General features: G+C 48.4%; 1 protein-coding gene across 1 annotated transcript in view; it reads right to left on the bottom strand.

Moving 5' to 3' along the window:
• The window catches only part of NT5DC2 (5'-nucleotidase domain containing 2), a 237,027-nt gene that overhangs the window by 91,271 nt on the left and 127,720 nt on the right, over positions 1-18,036 (bottom strand). Inside the window, exon 8 of the mRNA XM_085629752.1 lies at positions 3,494-3,596. Coding sequence (XP_085485878.1) covers positions 3,494-3,596 — 103 coding nt within the window. The remainder of the gene's footprint in view (positions 1-3,493; positions 3,597-18,036) is intronic.

The following is an 18,036-nucleotide window of genomic DNA, read 5'->3' as shown; positions in this document are numbered from 1 at the left end:
TGCCACGGTTATTGTGCCCATCTTTGTCTTGCTCTAATTCCACCACTGTTTTTATTTTCTCGTGCCTGCCTGTTCCTTTTGCCACTGCTGCCCCTCCCCCCTGGAATTCCCGCCCAGAATTCCCCCGCTTCCGCCTCTCCTCCCTCCCACCTCCCCAACCTGATGGCGGCGCAGCGGACGTGCACCGCAGGCTCGCTGAAAGCACACCTAAGGCAAACCAGTCCGCGGCCAGCGCCAGGAACCCTGAACCTCCCACTATGCATCGCTACGACATCACCTCCCTCCTCGCACTCAACCCTGGAAAACTTCGAGAATGCCAACAGGCCTCGCCGAATACGACCCACGGCCAGTTCTCCTGCCTCCATTGCCGCCAGACCCTCACCACCACCCCGGCCTTCAACACCACCGGCGACACCCTAAAATGCATCCTCCTCAACGTACGCTCCGTACACAAACACGCCATGGGAATCTGGAACCTACTCGACTCTTTCGCCCGACATCGCCTTCTTCACAGACCTGGACCAACGCATCTTCTGCCCCCAACATCAGCACCGCCATCCCAGACGGATACAAGATCCAGAGAAAAGACCGCCCCAACCACCCAGGAGGGGGCCTCGCCATCGCCCACAAGAGCAACCTCCGCCTCACCACCTCCAGCTAAACCTTCCCCTCCGCCGAACACCTGCACTTGCAGATCCAGACCACCCCCAAAGCCACACTCCAAGGAACCCTCATCTACAGACCCCCCCCCCCCCCCCCCCCCCCCCGGCTGCCGAACATCCTTCGCCACCACCATCACCGACTTCATCGCACCACACGCCATCGCCTCAACAAACTACATACTCATTGGAGACCTGAACTTCCACCTTGACAACCCCAGCGACCCAAACTCCACTGTCCTTCGTGACAACCTTGCCAGCATCAGACTTAAACAACTCGTCAACACACTGACCCACAGAGCAGGACACACCCTCTACCCCATTTTCGCAGCAGGAAACAGCGTCCAATTCAGCCACACAACGTAGCCGCCATGGACTGACCACCACTGCGTACACTTCGCCATCAACAAACCCAAGGCACCCAAACCAGCCCCACGCTCACCACGAAGGAACTGGAGCATGGTTACCGACGAGAAATTTAACTTCACCCTCACCCGAGACCACCCCACCTGGGTACCCACCACAAACGACGCAGCCAGAGAACTCCACACCTGGATCTCCAACTGTGCACACAAGCTAGCCAGACGCACCTGCTGACGCCTGGAGAAATACAAAGACAACCGAAAACCACACCACCTAAAAAGATACCATGAAGAACTACCAAAACCAGATCAGAGCAACCAAGAGGAACTTCATCCACAACAAAATACTGGCCAAGTCCACCAACTCAAAGGAACTTTTCACTGTCATTCAATAATTCACCAACCCACGCAGCGAAGCCACAGACATCACCCCATCCAAAGACCTCTACGACAAGCTTGGAACCTATTTCCACCTCAAGAACAAAAACCTCTACGACAGCTTCATCGACCATCCACCAGGCGCCACAGACGGACCCCCGCCCCCCAGAAACACCAGCCAGCCCTCCATCTCCAACTGGACACCGATCACGGCTGAAGACACCGCCTCGACCATAAAAAGCATCAAATCGGGGGGCCCCCACCGCCCCTGCCCCCCTCACATCTACCACAGAGCCGCTGCAGCCATCACACCCGAACTACAACACCACCTTCAAAACGGGCACCTTCCAAGACAATTGGAAGCAAGCAGAAGTCAGACCCCTGCTCAAGAAGCCCACAGCTGACCCCACCGACCTCAAGAACTATCTTCCCATCTCGCTCCTCCCCTTCGCAGCCAAAGTTGCAGAGAAAACAGTCAACAGGAAACTGACATGATTCATTGAAGAGAACGCAGTCCTCGACCCGTCCCAATCCGTATTCCGAAGCAACCACAGCACAGAGACCGCCCTACTTGCTGTCACAGACTACATCCGCACCCTCCTCGACCAAGGCCACTCCGCAGCCCTAATCCTACTCGACCTATCAGGGGCCTTCTACACCATCTCCCACCGCACACTAGTCGCCAGACTACACGACGTAGGCATAAAGGGAACAGCCCTGGACTGGATCCGATCATTCCTCACCGGAAGAAGCCAAAGGATCAGAATCCCACCCTTCCTCTCCGACCCACGCAAATCACCTGCGGAGTCCCACAAGGTTCATCACTGAGCCCCACCCTCTTCAACATCTACATGGCCCCCCTCACAGCCCTCGTCCGACAACACGGTTTCAACATCGTATTGCATCCACAGAGCCAGAGCAGGCGGAAGATCCTTCTTTCACATTGCAGCCGAGACCTGGAACGAGCTACCGGCAGATATCAGACAACCCCCCTCCCTGAACACCTTCAGGAAGACCCTCAAGACCTGGCTCTTCTGCTAAACAGATCTACGGACCCGCCCCTCAGCACCTTGAGACCCTCACGGGTGAGTAGCGCAATTACAATTCCCTGATTGATCCCATTCAGCCCAGGCGGCGTGGACCCCCGTATACTGTCTGGACGTTATGTGACTGCACAAGTCCTTCCTCACCCTTCATCTTCCCCAATGTGATTTCTTTAGGCTTTCCAACTACAGGTCATGCACTGATCAATACAAAAGCCAGTTACAATCACAGGAACAGAAAGTCTGTTACATCTAATCTTCTCCAGGGAAGAGTGTTGTGTAGAAAAAGAGCACCCGCAGTGCTTAATTTGAGCTGGTGGGACCCACCGGCGCAACTCATTTTTGTGGGCATGCTCTTAACAGAATTTGGTCCCGAGCTGAAGAGACAAAATAAAGAATGAAAGAAAGAAAAAAGAAAAACTGGGGGGGGGCGCGGGAGTAGGAGGAAACGAAAGACAAAAGAAACTCACAAAGGAATAAAGCAGGGATGTACAAGAACGTCAACGTGTGAGTTAACTAGGCACAGAGGTCTGATGGTGCAATAGAGAGGCATGGGGTGGAATCAGGACAACGCAGACTTGATATTCGGCACATCAATCCTAATCAGTGCTGGACGCAGAGTACAAAGCTAAACTTTGGGGCGCAGCCCTTATTCTTTTACTAACAAAGCAGAGATGGGACAAATGCAATGAATGGAGTCCAGCCCCCAGTCCTACAGAGGCCCAACCAGGCTTGGAGTCCAGACTCCAGCCCCACCAGGCTTGGAGTCCAGACTCCAGCCCCACAGAAGCCCAATCAGGCTTGGAGTCCAGACTACAGCCCCACAGAAGTCCACAGATGAGGAAAATTCCTCCAAGGTGAATCCAGCTCCGAGGTGAGAAGCATCAACTATGGGACACCAACCAACCAGGAGCCTAAAGCAGCACGACCCCTAGGGTGTAGGCCAGGAGTCTCACTTGAAGGACTATGGTGAAGGACAAACTGAGATCGCCCCTGGATGTCATACACAGCTACAGACACAAGCAAAGAAGCAGCCTACACCGGTACTTACACAAAGCTGTAAGGGCTGTTGGTGATGAGAAACAGCTTCTTGCCCTTGCTGGCCAGGAGGTGCAGGACAGAGTAGGTCTCCTGTCCACGCAAAATATACTTTTCTGAACAAGAAAAATAGAGCATTTCAGGTTAGAAACAAGAACATGCACAAAGTGCAGACATATGACGGAGAAGTGTTAATGGAATTACAACATAACATAACCTGTAAGAGGGCAGATAAAGCAAACTGCCCCAACACTGTCTCCAACACGTCCCAACCTTGAACTAATTCAACTTTCTATGGGATTCTAGACCTTTCACCAGAAACAGAACACCCCCAGAATGCAGATGAAGAGATTCAAAAGTTCGACGTGGATACAGTTTGGAAGAGAGGAGGTGGTGCGGAGTTGCATAGCCACAACTGCTACCAGCAGCAGGTGGGGCTCCTGAACAAGGGGTCACTAATGAGATGCCGCATGGAGGTGCCAGGGAACAGTCGCCTCCCACTACCGTGGACATGGCCAATCTGAACACAACGCTGTAACGTCAGGCCTCGCCAGAAGCAGCGCTCCAAAGGCCATCTACGCAAGGATCTCGGCGCAACCCACCCGCCCCTGTTCTTTCAAATGCTTTTTTTCTCCTCCTAATTAAGTTTTCATAATGGAGCGGTCTCATCTGGGAACTGCATCAAACCTAATCGGATTATTGGCACTTCACTGCATCTATTTTGGCACTGCTTGTAACGTTCTACTGGATGAAGGTTCGGCGTAACAAACTCTGCTTTAAACACTTAACGGTCTCAGAATCGCCACTATTTATTTTTTTGACACGTGCATCATTTTGAAGGCCCAAACCCTTCTTTACCACCACTGAGGCTGCAGGACATTTGGAAGTTCAGAAGCGGGAGGAAAGCTTTGAACCACGAGGGAGCTGTAACTCCTCAGACCCACTCCCAAAGTCCACAGCTCGCCCAGCCCGCTCCGCCCAGGCACAACCTTTGTTGGTCCAGAGACCTGGTCAGAGCGGCACAAATCTCACCACAAGCAACCCGCCTAGGGAAGAACGCTATTGAGGGAAGAAAGAGAACAGAGCCGCCCGCTCTGCAGCTCTTTGAACTTAAGAGCCAGAGTGGTGGAGGTAGCAGCAGATCATGCTGAGGAACACCATCACCACCACCACTTCCTCCACCACCACCACCATCACCAGTACCTCCTCCTCCTACTCCACCACCACCAGCAGCAGCACCTCCTCCTCCTCCTGTACCACAGCACCACCACCGTCGAGGAGAGAAGGGTGTACCCAACTGGTCATCAATACAGCAGCAAGTTATGAAGATTTCATCTCAGAATGTCAAAACTCCTCTTCAGTCAATCCTGGGTAACCGGCTGAATGGAGCAATGCTGATCCAGGAACAACGGAGGACTTCACGGAAGAGCATTCTTTAGAAATACATGAGCACCTCAGCAGCGATGGCGGTCCCCGGGAGCTCATCTTTAGCTCCAGGCACAGCAGTGCACTCGTTCTTAGCTGCATAGGTTTTCCACTCGTTGTTGTACAGGTGTGAGATAAAGTGGGAGGTAAGTCGCTGAGATTGCATCCCACGCCCTCTGCACTGAAGGCCAGAGCACAGCTCTTCCATACAACATCTCCCACTCAAAAGGGTTCTTCCAAAGGCTAACTGTGGAGGTCAGACAAGGGGGCAGCAGTTATTCCTTCAACTCTCGTTTGAATGCTCCAGGCATGTTTCCAGCTCAACATTAAGTTCCCTGGAATTCTAGAATCCTTCGCTAAATAACATTTCTTCTCTAGAGTCCATCAGGAGACCTTCATATGCCAATCAAAGGATCTTCTGGAGCTGGTGGGTTGGAGAATTCAGGGTTTGATTATCTGGGCCGAGGATGCCAAGTGGGCTGCGTCTCCATGCAGGAGTACAGAGAACCGGGAACAAAGAAGAGTTACGGATCAGCCTGGACACTCTAGCGCCTGGACAGGGCTGCAACAGAGCACCAGATAAGGGGCAGCCAATTGGACAGTGCAAGAGATCTGTAATCCGGGAGAGTGAAAGGACGAAAATTCACACCAGGACTTGTTTCAGGTTCAACTAGTCCGTGGTTTGGTGCCAGGTATTTGCAGTCCGACAATGCAGCGCCAGCAAGATGCTGGTCACACTGCTAATGTCAAATGAGGCAGTTGATAGGGCTGAATCTTTTTCTACCTTTCCAAGTGTCCTACAAATGAGGATGGTTGGCAGTGCACTCCACTGCAGAGTGATCGCCTTCACTCTGGTGCGGACTGTGTACCAGGTAAAAGATCCCTGTATGGTTGGTAGTACACGCTAACGCTGGAATGATCGCCTTCACTGGTGCTGGCAGTGTACCAGGTGAAAGATCCCTGTATTTGCTGTGAAGGGTTTTGGGAAACAGGATATAATGGCGCTCAGGCAGGTAAACGGTAGAATAGAGTAGGAAAATTGAAGAACAAAGGCTTCACAGTGCAAACAGGTCAGGGGAAGACCCAAAACCTCTGTGTAAGGTGTGGGCAAAAGCCCATGCCAAAATAGTATAAAGACAGGTCCTGTGCACATGTTTTATGATAAGTACGACATTCACAGTATAGTACAATGGTTCGACACTTGTTGTTCTGTGAATTATGTTTTTAATTCAAGATGAGTTCATCAATACAAAGAGTGCCAGCCGATACGCGTTTCGTCATCAGGAAAAGCCTGTGACTCTTCAGGGCGAAAGAACAGTGAAACTTAAATGAATCCAAGGTCGAGAAACGGGTGTTCGGAATGGACGTAAAGTACATCGGGTCCCACGGGCGGGTTAAGCCGTGTTCCAAAGAAGCCTGGTGTAGGCGGGTGAAAAAGCAGGAATATCTTGCTGCCGGAGTGCGGGAGTGATGGCCTGCATGGTTGGTAGTACACTTGAATGCGGGAGTGATGACCTTCACTGGTGTCGACAGTGTACCAGGTAAAAGATCCCTGTATGGTTGATAGTACACGCTAACGCTGGAGTGATAGCCTTCACTGGTTTCGACAGTGTACCAGGTAAAAGATCCCTGTATGGTTGGTAGTACACGCCAAGGCTGGAGTGATCGCCTTCACTGGTGTCGACAGTGTGCCAGGTGAAAGATCCCTGTATAGTCGGTAGTACACGCTAACGCTGGAGTGATAGCCTTCACTGGTGCCGACAGTGTAACAGGTGAAAGATCCCTGTATGGTTGGTAGTACACTTGAATGCGGGAGTGATAGCCTTCACTGGAGTCGACAGTGTACCAGGTAAAAGATCCCTGTATGGTTGGCAGTGCACTCCACTGCAGAGTGCCACCCTTCACTGGTGTCGGCAGTGCAACGGGTGAAAGATACCTTGTACGCACAGACTGGGCTCGATATTCCATTTGTGTGTGATCAATGGCTCTACAGTGAATCATTCAGTTTTGCTGGTGGGTAGGCCATCAAAGATGCTCAATGCTGGTCACCAGTTAAGAATGTTGCCTTCCACAACTAAAACAAAAAATGCAGAAAACATGCCTCTTTAAACGTACAAGCGCCCCAGGATGCTCTTACAAGGAGTAACATGTACATAACTGACCATCAATGAGGATACCACGCTGGAGAAGGAGGCTTGTTTCCTTTTTAACAATAGGTCCCTTTGAAAACTAGCATAATCCCATCAGGGAAGCTTAAACTTGCCCAATCAAACTTTACATCCACCACCAAACACACTCTACACACACCACCTTTCCCCTAACCTCATGCCTGCCACACCAGTTCTAAAGGCACAAGTTGCCCTTCCACTCGAAACACCAGTCCTTTCCTTGAATGGATTCCTCTCCTACTCTGAAAGAGGCCAATGGGTTTTGTTTTCTGCTGCAAATACTGATCATTCGATCACCTCTCCCACACCCACCACCCAAACCAGTCGTTTGGCTAGTCGGAACCACTCCTCGCTTTCGCTTTGGGCTGGGGTTGTATATGGCCAATGGTTATACGGAATTGTTACTCCAAGAAAACACATCCCTTCACCAGTAACCAAGCCATGCAAAGGTAGGCAACAAGGTGCAAAGCTCTGAAATGCACACCCCAGTCTTCACTCCGATCAGCTGCTTCCATCGACCATGTGCCACGGTAGCATGCCCTGCCAGCATCCAGAACAGAAAAAACCTCATGTGACAAAACAAAGTATGCTACTGAAGGCCACAGCATGTGTCCAGGAGGCCCAAGCCGTTTCCTACAGCAATAAGGATTTCTGCAGTTAATACACTGGTTTAAGAAGAATCCAGCTGGGAGAACAAGAATCCTGGCAGCGCATAGATTCAAGGTGCGGATTACTGTATTCAGCTTAGGCCCAGCGCCACAGGGATTCACAGAAGGAACAAGAGGAGATATTCTCCACTCCACTCCACTCCACTCACCACAACTACCCCCTCCACACCGGAGCATGTCTGAACACTTACCAACCACATGCAGCAAGGTTCCCACTTTATTACCCAACTGGACCATATCCCCTACAGTTCCGGTTAATGGCACAACAGCCCCCACCCTGTATCTTCCTTCCGTGCCTTCATGCAAAGTAACCACAGCCACATCTTATTCAGAGCGGATCGGCCTGGCTGTGTTTTTTTTTGTGCACCCCCTGATTCAGAAAGCAGCTCCTCTTACCACCATTTACATTCTTCTGCTTTCTGACCATCGAGCAGAATCGACCCAGAGACCCTCTCACCACTACATTTAGATGCCAGTCTACTGGGAACACCCTTGTAGGACGTGGAAGCGGGCACTCCCCAGCACTGTATGCCCTTCACTGTATGTGGCGGCAGATGCTGCGGAGGTGCTGGCAGACTCCAGAGATGGGTCTCCATACTCCCAGCAATGCTGCAAGAGGAGCCCTAAAAACCAGGCAAGCATCCTCTGTCCCACAACTGCACTACACACAAACTTAACGCACCTCTCATGCAAACAAGAGGGTTGAGAGAATGCTACACGGTGACTTCTCATGTCAGTCAGGTAGTGGGGGTACACCTGGGACCTGGTACTCCCCTTAAACTCAGTCTTAAACCGAAGCAGGAGGATGTTAGGCTGGAGTAAATGCAAATGGGTGCTACCTTTTAGTAGTGAACCAGCTACTTTACCAAGTCCCATAACTCGAAGGAAAAATGAACTCAAATGGGTGGTTATAAGGACTCCAGGATGCCTTAACCACCCATTTTATACGCAGAGTGTGGAGATCGCGATCGAAAACAATACCGCGAATTGGGGTGAGGATTGCACATTGATTGGAGAACTGGAAACTATTCGGAACCGGAGCGCGAAGATCACATCCGAGCCCGATGGCGGAAAAAAAACAATCTGAGGATGGAGCCGAAGCCCATGCGCAATACGATCCAAAGGAGGAGTCACATACCTTGTGACTTCCAAAGAATTTCCAAGAGGAAAAACAACTGCAAACATCCGGGCCCAACACCAGATGGGGATCTATGCACAGTGTGTAATCTGCAGCTCATATGCCTCGAACACTTCCTTCCATATTAACAGGAGGAATCTAAAGACTTGGTCAGTGGTACTTGTGGAGGCCCTAAATCCTGCCTGTAAGTCAGACAAAACATTATTCTCCTCAATCCAATTATGAATTCTGGTCAAAATGATTTTGCAAAAGATTTTTTGGAAAACATCTATTAAGCTGATGGGCCTATAGTTACCAAGTGACCCTTTATCACCTTTTTGTGGATGGGAATAATTTCAGCGCCCCGCCAGGTTTCCCGAATGGCTCCCCCAAGCAAGATGGTATTAAAGACTTTTTGGCGCAGAGGGCCACATATAGTGGCTTCGGCTTTGAACAGATCTCCCGGGAGCTTATCTAGGCCCGGGGCTTTCCCACTCTGCAATGAATTTATGCCCAAGATGGTTTTGTCTGCTGTTATGTTATCTACATCAGATATTTCAAAATCCTGAAGATTCATACATGTGCCTGGATCGTATAGGAGCCCCTGGCCTGCGAATAAATCCCCAAAATATTCCTCCCACACAAGGGGCTGAATGTGGAAATCTGTTTCAGTTTCTAGGTTTGGTGACCCCTTCAACAGAAGGTGCCAAAAGAGTTGACTATTCTTATGTTTCGCAGCATCTAGAAGCATGCTCCCCTTTTCAGACTCCCAGTCCCTTTTTGCCTTATTTTGTGCCAATTTATATGACTTTCTGCAAGTTTTACATCTGCGGGAGACTTCCATTTCACTGCGTCAAATATGTCATCCCCGGCTTTTTTACAGGCTACATTAAACCAGGGGGCTGTATTCAGCTTTGTTCTGGTGCATTGTTTATTAAAAAAAAGGTCTTATATTTGAAATCAATTTTTAAAAAAAGTGGTCATAACGACTTCTGGCCCTGTTGTAGAGGCACTCAAGTCTATTAGGGTCTGCTCCACCTGTGTGTATATTTCGGGGAGTACAGTTGGATCAGGTAAAAGGGGCCAGTTAACTCATCTGTTGTTTGTGGTAATGACAGGAGTGCTCTCAGTCCTAGGATGACCGCACAATGAGGCTAGACCAGTTAATGTAAGAGATAGGGCATTGTGATATTTAAAAAAAAATAATCATTTTTATATTGTGCATTTCCAGAAAATACAAATACATCAAATACCAATCAATGATCACATAGAAGAAAACCGTTAGTACAGTACAAAAGAGTAGTCATAAAAAGCAGCTGATACAGTAAAAGCAGTTTTGAAAAGCGCTACATCATATAAAGATCAACTTAGTCCATCATAAAACAGTTAATCCAAATCAATACATTGGGAATATCTAAAAGGCAAAGCAGTTCATTACAGCCTACCCCTATTTTATATCATTAAAGAGAAAGAAAAGAGGAAAACCCACCCCCTTGGGCCTCGAGGAGCTCTAGGCAGCCCAGATTAGCTTTCTCCTATGCCACCCTTGCATCTCTGTTCCATTTGGCGATTTGCGCCCAGATCTTCTTCCCCCGGGTTCTGGCCTGTCTGCCCCTACAAGCATAGATGGCCATCTCTTGATTGTAAATTCCGAGAAGCCTGGCAAGCCACATATGGAAAGTTGGTGGTTCTGCGTCTTTCCATCTAGCAGCTAGTAATATCCTAAATACCGCTGTCCCCAAAAAAGGGCAATATTCCTGTTCGGTGTTAAGACCCATGGTGCTATCATACCCGAGGATCAACAGAGATGGGGATAGTTCTAGTCTATGACCAAATAGTTCCTCCCAAAACCCTAGCGGCCCTTCTTTTAATAGAGCCAGTTTGTCGCAGTCATACACCATATGAAACAGGGTGGCTGGTCCTAACCAACATCGGGGGCATTTATCATCTATCCTTTTCCCCCATGTGTACAGTTTGGCAGGTGTAAAATCAAGATTAAATATAGATTGGACAGTTGAGCTTTTAAGTTCGAGGATAAAAGTATTTTGGCAGTAAAAGAAAGCTCATATAGATATCCACACCAGGGTTTCCCAATTTCACTGCCTAGGATATTTCAGTTTTTTCCAAATCGTCTCGGATTTTGTCAAGAAGTAGACTAGAAAAATTCCTAATTCTGCTGGACTTCCTAGTTATGGCTTCCAAGAGTGGTATCTTGTCAAGCTTAATCTTAAAACTACATAGGGTGAGGATGCTCCTAATCTGAACAAATTTAAAGCATTGGTTATCCGATATACCAAAAACCCGCTGTAGCCTAGAAAATTGAAAATCTTGCTCTCCCCCGCTAAAGTCCCCAATTGTTCCTACCCCATACCTTTCCCACTTCTTCCCCATAGCGTCATTAACCTGGGGTGGAAATAATGCTGAGCACCATGGGGGGGGGGGGGGGGGGGGGGGAATATATCTACAAGCTTTACCATACTTTCCATGAACTATAGATTACTTTAAACTGTACCTTCTTGTGGTAGCTCGGTTCCAGTTGTCTCAGTAGCAGCCCTGAAGCTTCCTTCCCAATAGAGAGTTCGTAAACTGTGGGTATTTTTGGGCCTCGCTCAAATTCATTATTATTATCCACGACAAACAGGGTAACCATTTGATGGAGAAGAGCCACCCAGTAGTATAAGGTGATGTTGGGGGTTGCAAGACCACCCCTGTCTTGTGGTAGAGCTAGATATTTCAGGGCCCTCCTAACCTTCCCGTATTGCCATATAAAGTTAGAAAAGGTTGACTCCAACGCCCTCAGTATACTATCTTCCACAGCCAGCGGTATTGCACGAAACAAATACAGTATTTTCGGTAGCACAGTCATTTTTAAGAAATTTCCCCTCCCTATGATAGACAGATGTAGCCCGTTAACTCTCCTTAAGTCATTCCCTATAGATTTGATCAAAGGTTCGAAGTTGCATTTACTAATTTCATCCACCTTAGCGCTTATTCGGACCCCAAGATATACCACTGTATCTGCTTTCCTAGGGTTGTTGAAATCTATGTTATCTGTGCATAGCACAATCGTTTTCCCTTTGTTCAATGCGTATCCAGAGAGGAGCCCATAACTCTCAGCAATCTTACTTATTTCTTCAACTGCCTCAGCTGGATTCGAAGTTAACACCGCAACATCATCAGCGTACGCCAATTCTTTCGTCTCATACCCCCCAGTGATTATTGGTTTAATCTTCCGAGTCTGTAGGAGCTTAACCACTAGGGAATGGATATATAAAGCAAATAAAATTGGGGAGCAAGGGCATTCCTGCCTGGTCCCATAAGTTGCAGTCGGGCTCTTGGTTGACAATACATTGCCTTAATTGCCTTTATAAACTGCGACCCAAAACCGTTTAGCTCCAGTATCCCCCATAAAAACTCCCAAGACACCCGATCGAAGGCCTTTTCTGCATCGAGGAGGATCATAGCCATCTGGCCCCCCCGCCTCGGTTATGATGTCAAAGAGAGATAACTCTACAGGTATGATCAGTTGTTCCTTTGCCAGGGATAAAACCTGTGTTGCCAGGGGGAGAACAGATGTTCTATAACCCTCCCTAGCCGATTGGCCAGGATTTTAGAATACATTTTTGTGTCAGAGTTGATCAAGGAGATCGGCCGATATGAAGATGGATTATCTACCGGTTTTCCTTCTTTAGGAAATATTATGATATCTGTCTCTTTCCAGGACTCAGGGGGAATTCCATTATACTGTACACCCCTGAACAAGTCAAGAAGAGGTGTTATAACTGTTCCTAGGATCTTATAGACCTCCAGCAGAATCCTGTCGGGACCAGCAGCCTTCCCTGATGCCATTCCTAACAGCGCTAAATGAACTTCCTCTAGAGTGATTTTTTCTTCTATCTCTTCTCTAATTGGCCTATCCAAGCCCCCTCCGGGTTCAATGCCAGCTATCAGCCCTGCTATGCCCTGAACAACTTCTGCTCGATCTTTATTAATATCATCCTGGTACAGAATTTGATAATAGATTTGAAACCCTTTGATGAGGTCTTCTGGATCGGTATATACTTGCCCGTCTATTTTAATAGAAGATATTGAGTTAAAGATATCCTCTGCCCGGTACGAAGAGCTAACCTCCTACCGACTTGCTCACCGTTTTCATAGGTGCTATTCCGATGGGACTGATATTCCTCTGCTGATCTCTGTGTTAACCAGTTATTTAATTCCGCTTTTAAGGCGATTATTCGATACTGAATTGGATTCCCCTCTTGTCCCAGCATTATTGTCAAAACATGCTCCTCTTCAGCTCTGGCCAAGTCCCACGACAGTTGTTGATTCTTAATCTCCAGTTGCGTCTTAGCCCTGGCAACAAAGCTAATAGTTTCGCCTCTAAGAGCGGCCTTAAAAGAGCCCCACACAACCCCCCCCCCTGCTAGCACTAAATCTGTTAATATCAAAAATTTCTTGCACCCACTTTTTAATAAAATCAATATATTCACTGTTCACTAGCAGTTTCCTATCGAACGTCCATTTACTGAGTGGTCTCTTAAAGTTAGCTATTTCAAATTCTAAGATCAAAGGGTTGTGATCGGATATTATTTTAGGAAGTTTCTTAATCCCAGCTCGTTCTAATAGATCCCTTGTACCATAGAAGTAATCGATCAAGACATTTTTTTTGTGCGGACAGGAGAAATACATGTAGCCGGGGTTAGTTGGGTTTTTTGTAACCCAGATGTCCACCAGGCCATGTCTATTTTTAACAGAGTTTAATGCCCACTAACCTCTAGACTTTCGACCAGAATACCCCCCCTTGCCTCTGCTTCCCAGATCCAATATCCAGAGAGATGTTAAAATCTCCGCAAAAAATTAAAGCGTTCGGCCAGGTAGCAAGTTCTACTTGCAAGTCTTCAAATATCTGGGGATCATCTTGGTTTGATCCATAGATTGAGCATACCGTAATTCCCGTTGCAAGTCCTACTATAGCCCACCTCCCCAGAGCATCCACTGCCTTGCGTTTGGCCAAATTTAAAGATGTCTTTGCTAAAATGGCCACCCCTCGAATATTCGAGGTCTGAGTTGTACATGTCAGGATATTCTGCCGAAATGCCGTATCACCGCAAGCCCAATTGCGGTTCCCAATAAATGTACGTAGCTCCTGCCGGACTTTGGGGAATAATGTAGCTCCGTGCTACAGATTGCTGGATTCATCCCTCTGAATATTTTAGAGCAGCATCATAGATTTCTCCGACTCTCTGTGCACCTACGGTCTCAAGCGACCGCCATCTTGCCTCGGGCGTTGTGATCACAGTCTTCTTGAACACTAGACCAAAGATCAAGATCGACAAGAATATAGTTGATCCGAGTCTTAGAAGCCCCGCCTCTTGAATGTGTGACACGCTCCTTTACCAGTGTGTCCGGCCGTTACAGGCTCTGACCCCAAATGCAATAGTGAGCGAAAAAACTTGTTGTCCCACTCTAGTGCATTTCTTAATTGGTGGTATCTGAAGTTTAGCAATCCCCCTGGCCAAGTCCTCGTCTAAAATAGGATCCTGTATGTACTCAACCGGTTCAAAAGTTGTATTAAAGTCTCCGGCGATTATCAGTCGGTGACTCCCCGGGGCTGAGGCGAGGTAATTAGTTAAAGTTGTTATTGTCCCTGATGGTCTATGGGGGGCTAATAATCCGGTTATAGAGGTTAAAAAGTCTAACTTGCACATTCTCCTTACCCAGTGATGGTTCTAGCCCGAGTATTTCATCTGAATTGAGATTTAAAACATTGATTTTACAGGCCAGTTAGTTTTTAACCCAGATTAAGAGGCCACTTGCTGGGCGACCAGCTGCCGGCTGTTTGGCTTCAATACTATATGTGGTAAAACCTACCCTGTGGACACGTCCAACTGCCCAGGTTTCCTGCAGAAGGCAAAAATGGAAACCATCCATTAGCTGGCACCAATCAGGGTCGGTTATCTTGGACTTAATACCGGCTACATTCCAGGATAAGATTTTTAAGTCCTGGGAGTCGACTAGGGATTCCTGTGTATGCCCTACGATGTTGGTGACCCCCCCCGGGCATTATTTGGGAATGGAGATGAATACTATTTATTGCAATTTCACTGAAAACAGGATCACTGCTGGTACAAGACATGGATAGGGCATCGGACTGCATAACAGATATATCTTCTGCGAAAGATGAAGATGCTCTGGATAGTCAGTCTTGAGAATCCAGCGTACTCCAGAGATGATACCTGTATCTAGTTTCCAAAGGGAGGGCCTCCTGGTGTGTAGAAGTCATTACGCTGGACATTTCAATGGCCAAGTTCCTCTCACTATTTTCAAGGTGCCTGTAGATGAACCCAAGTGGTAAAATTGTGATCGCTTTGCCCAGATTATTTAAGTGAGACCCCCCCTCCCAGCAGCAGACTAGCAATAATTGGGGATCTGCAATTTAAAAACAATCCCATCACCAGGAAATGACTAGCATAACGGGCCAACCCAGCTGACTCGTCTCACCAATAAAATATCGTGATAGTCTGAATAAAAGCATTTGTATTCTGTTGGAGCCAATGGCAGGTTTTGTTCTTTAGTTGGGACTGTGATTCCCCCCAGTTTTCCTGCAGGGTGGGAACATTGGTAAGAATGGCTACATAAGGACAGCACATTGGTGGGAGATGTAGGGTCACTTTATCGTCTCGATTAATTGACCCTCTCACCACTACATTTAGATGCCAGTCTACTGGGAACACCCTTGGTGTCTACTCCATGTAGGACGTGGAAGCGGGCACTCCCCAGCACTGTATGCCCTTCACTGTATGTGGCGGCAGATGCTGCGGAGGTGCTGGCAGACTCCAGAGATGGGTCTCCATACTCCCAGCAATGCTGCAAGAGTCCTGAAAACCAGGCAAGCATCCTCTGTCCCACAACTGAACTACACACAAACTTCACGCACCTCTCATGCAAACAAGAGGGTTGAGAGAATGCTACACGGTGACTTCTCATGTCAGTCAATCAATCAATCAATCACTGCATTTGTAAAGCGCGCTACATACCCAAGAGGGTCTCAAGGCGCTGGGGACTGGGGGTTCTACTGGTCGAAGAGCCAGGTCTTGAGGAGTCTTCTGAAGGCCAGCAGGTCCTGGGTCAGTCGTAGGATGGTGGGGAGAGTGTTCCAGGTCTTGGCGGCGAAGTAGGAGAAGGATCAGCCGCCGGCGGGTGGTTTTTCGGATGCGAGGGACTGTGGCGAGGGCGAGGTTGGCTGAGCGGAGGCTTCGGGTGGGGGTGTGGAAGCTGAGTCGGTTGTTGAGGTAGGTGGGTCCGGTGTTGTGCAGTGCTTTGTGTGCGTGGATCAGGAGCTTGAAGGTGATCCTTTTGTTGACGGGGAGCCAGTGCAGGCCTCTCAGGTGGAGTGTGATGTGGCTGCGGCGGGGGAGGTCGAGGATGAGTCGGGCCGAGGCGTTCTGGATGCGTTGGAGTCGTCTCAGGAGCTTGTTTGTAGTTCCTGAGTAGAGGGCGTTCCCGTAGTCGAGTCTGTTGGTGATGAGGGCCTGGGTAACGGTTTTCTCGAGTCGAGGGGGATCCATTTGAAGATCCTGCGGAGCATACAGAGGGTGTTGAAGCAGGACGCGGAGACGGCGTTGACTTGCCTTGTCATGGAGAGAGTGGAGTCGAGGTTGACCCCCAGGTTGCGTGCCTGGGTGGTCCGTGGGTTCCGGGGCTGTGCCTAGTGACGTGGGCCACCAAGAGTAGTCCCAGGCTGATAGGGTGGGTCCGAGAATGAGGACCTCTGTCTTGTCTGAGTCAGGTAGTGGGGGTACACCTGGGACCTGGTACTCCCCTTAAACTCAGAGTCTTAAACCGAAGCAGGAGGATGTTAGGCTGGAGTAAACGCAAATGGGTGCTACCTTTTAGTAGTGAACCATCTACTTTACCAAGTCCCATAACCCGAAGGAAAAATGAACTCAACTGGGTGGTTTTAAGGACTCCAGGATGCCTTAACCACCCATTTTATACAGATTATCCTCCAGGTGAGAGGGGTCAATTTGCCAGGAGATGAGCCCAGAGACCCAGATCCCTGGGACAATGCAAGAAGCGCCAAGACACCTATGTGTATATGCGTGCTTTATAAATCATAACATAACCGGGCCTGCTTAGATGACCAAATCTTCTTTCCAAACTTGGCACTATATTTAACTCTGAAAACGAATGACCTTTCCTAAACAGCATGAGTCAAAAGGAATATGCTACTTACCAGTATGCATCTGTTCTTGGCATGTAGAGCTGCAGAGTTGTACACTTAGCATAGATCGCCATCTGGTGTTGGGCCCGGATGTTTGCAGTTTGTTTTTTGGACAGTCTTTGGAAGTCACAAGTTCGGTGACTCCTCCTTCGGTCCGTACTGCGCATGGGCTTCGGCTCCATCCTCAGATTGTTTTTCGCCAACAGGGAAATGATGGAGCGTAGTAATAACAGTGAGAAACCCATGTGTGTTGTATCTAAATAAGATGGACTGGAACGGATACAGGTAGCCGGGGAGGCGGGTGGGCGTGTACAACTCTGCAGCTCTACATGCCAAGAACAGATGCATACTGGTAAGTAGCATATTCCGTTCGAGGCATATGAGCTGCAGATTGTACACTTAGCATAGATTATATAGCAGTACCCAACCTTAGCGGCGACCACCGGTATCCGTTGCAGCGGTTTGAAAAAGTGTCTTTAGTACAGCCTGGCCCACACTAGCTTGCTGCTTGGAATGCACATCTACACAGTAATGTTTTGTGAAGGTGTGCGGTGTTGACCATGTGGCTGCTTTGCAGATGTCATCTAAGGGTATGTTCCCTAGAAAAGCCATAGAAGCCCCTATCTTTCTAGTAGAGTGGGCTTTAGGTGGAACAGATAATGTTCTTTTTGCCTTTTGATAGCAAATTTGTATACACTTTACAATCCACCTAGCTATCCCTGATTTAGAGATGGGGTTGCCTTTATGTGGTGGAGAGAAGGAAACGAACAATTGTTTAGTCTTCCTGAAAGGTTGCGTTCTTTGTATGTAGTACAGCAAAGCCCTCTTAACATCAAGTGTGTCTAAGGCCCTTTCTGCAACAGATTGAGGTTGCGAGAAAAAGACAGGTAATTCCACCGATTGATTGAGATGGAAGGGGGAAATGACCTTGGGCAGAAACTTCGGATTTGT

The sequence above is a fragment of the Triturus cristatus genome, chromosome 10, assembly GCF_964204655.1.
Source record: "Triturus cristatus chromosome 10, aTriCri1.1, whole genome shotgun sequence".
Classification (NCBI taxonomy): Eukaryota; Metazoa; Chordata; class Amphibia; order Caudata; family Salamandridae; genus Triturus; species Triturus cristatus.
Note: the sequence above shows the minus strand (reverse complement) of the source record. Positions and strands in the feature narration are given on the sequence as shown.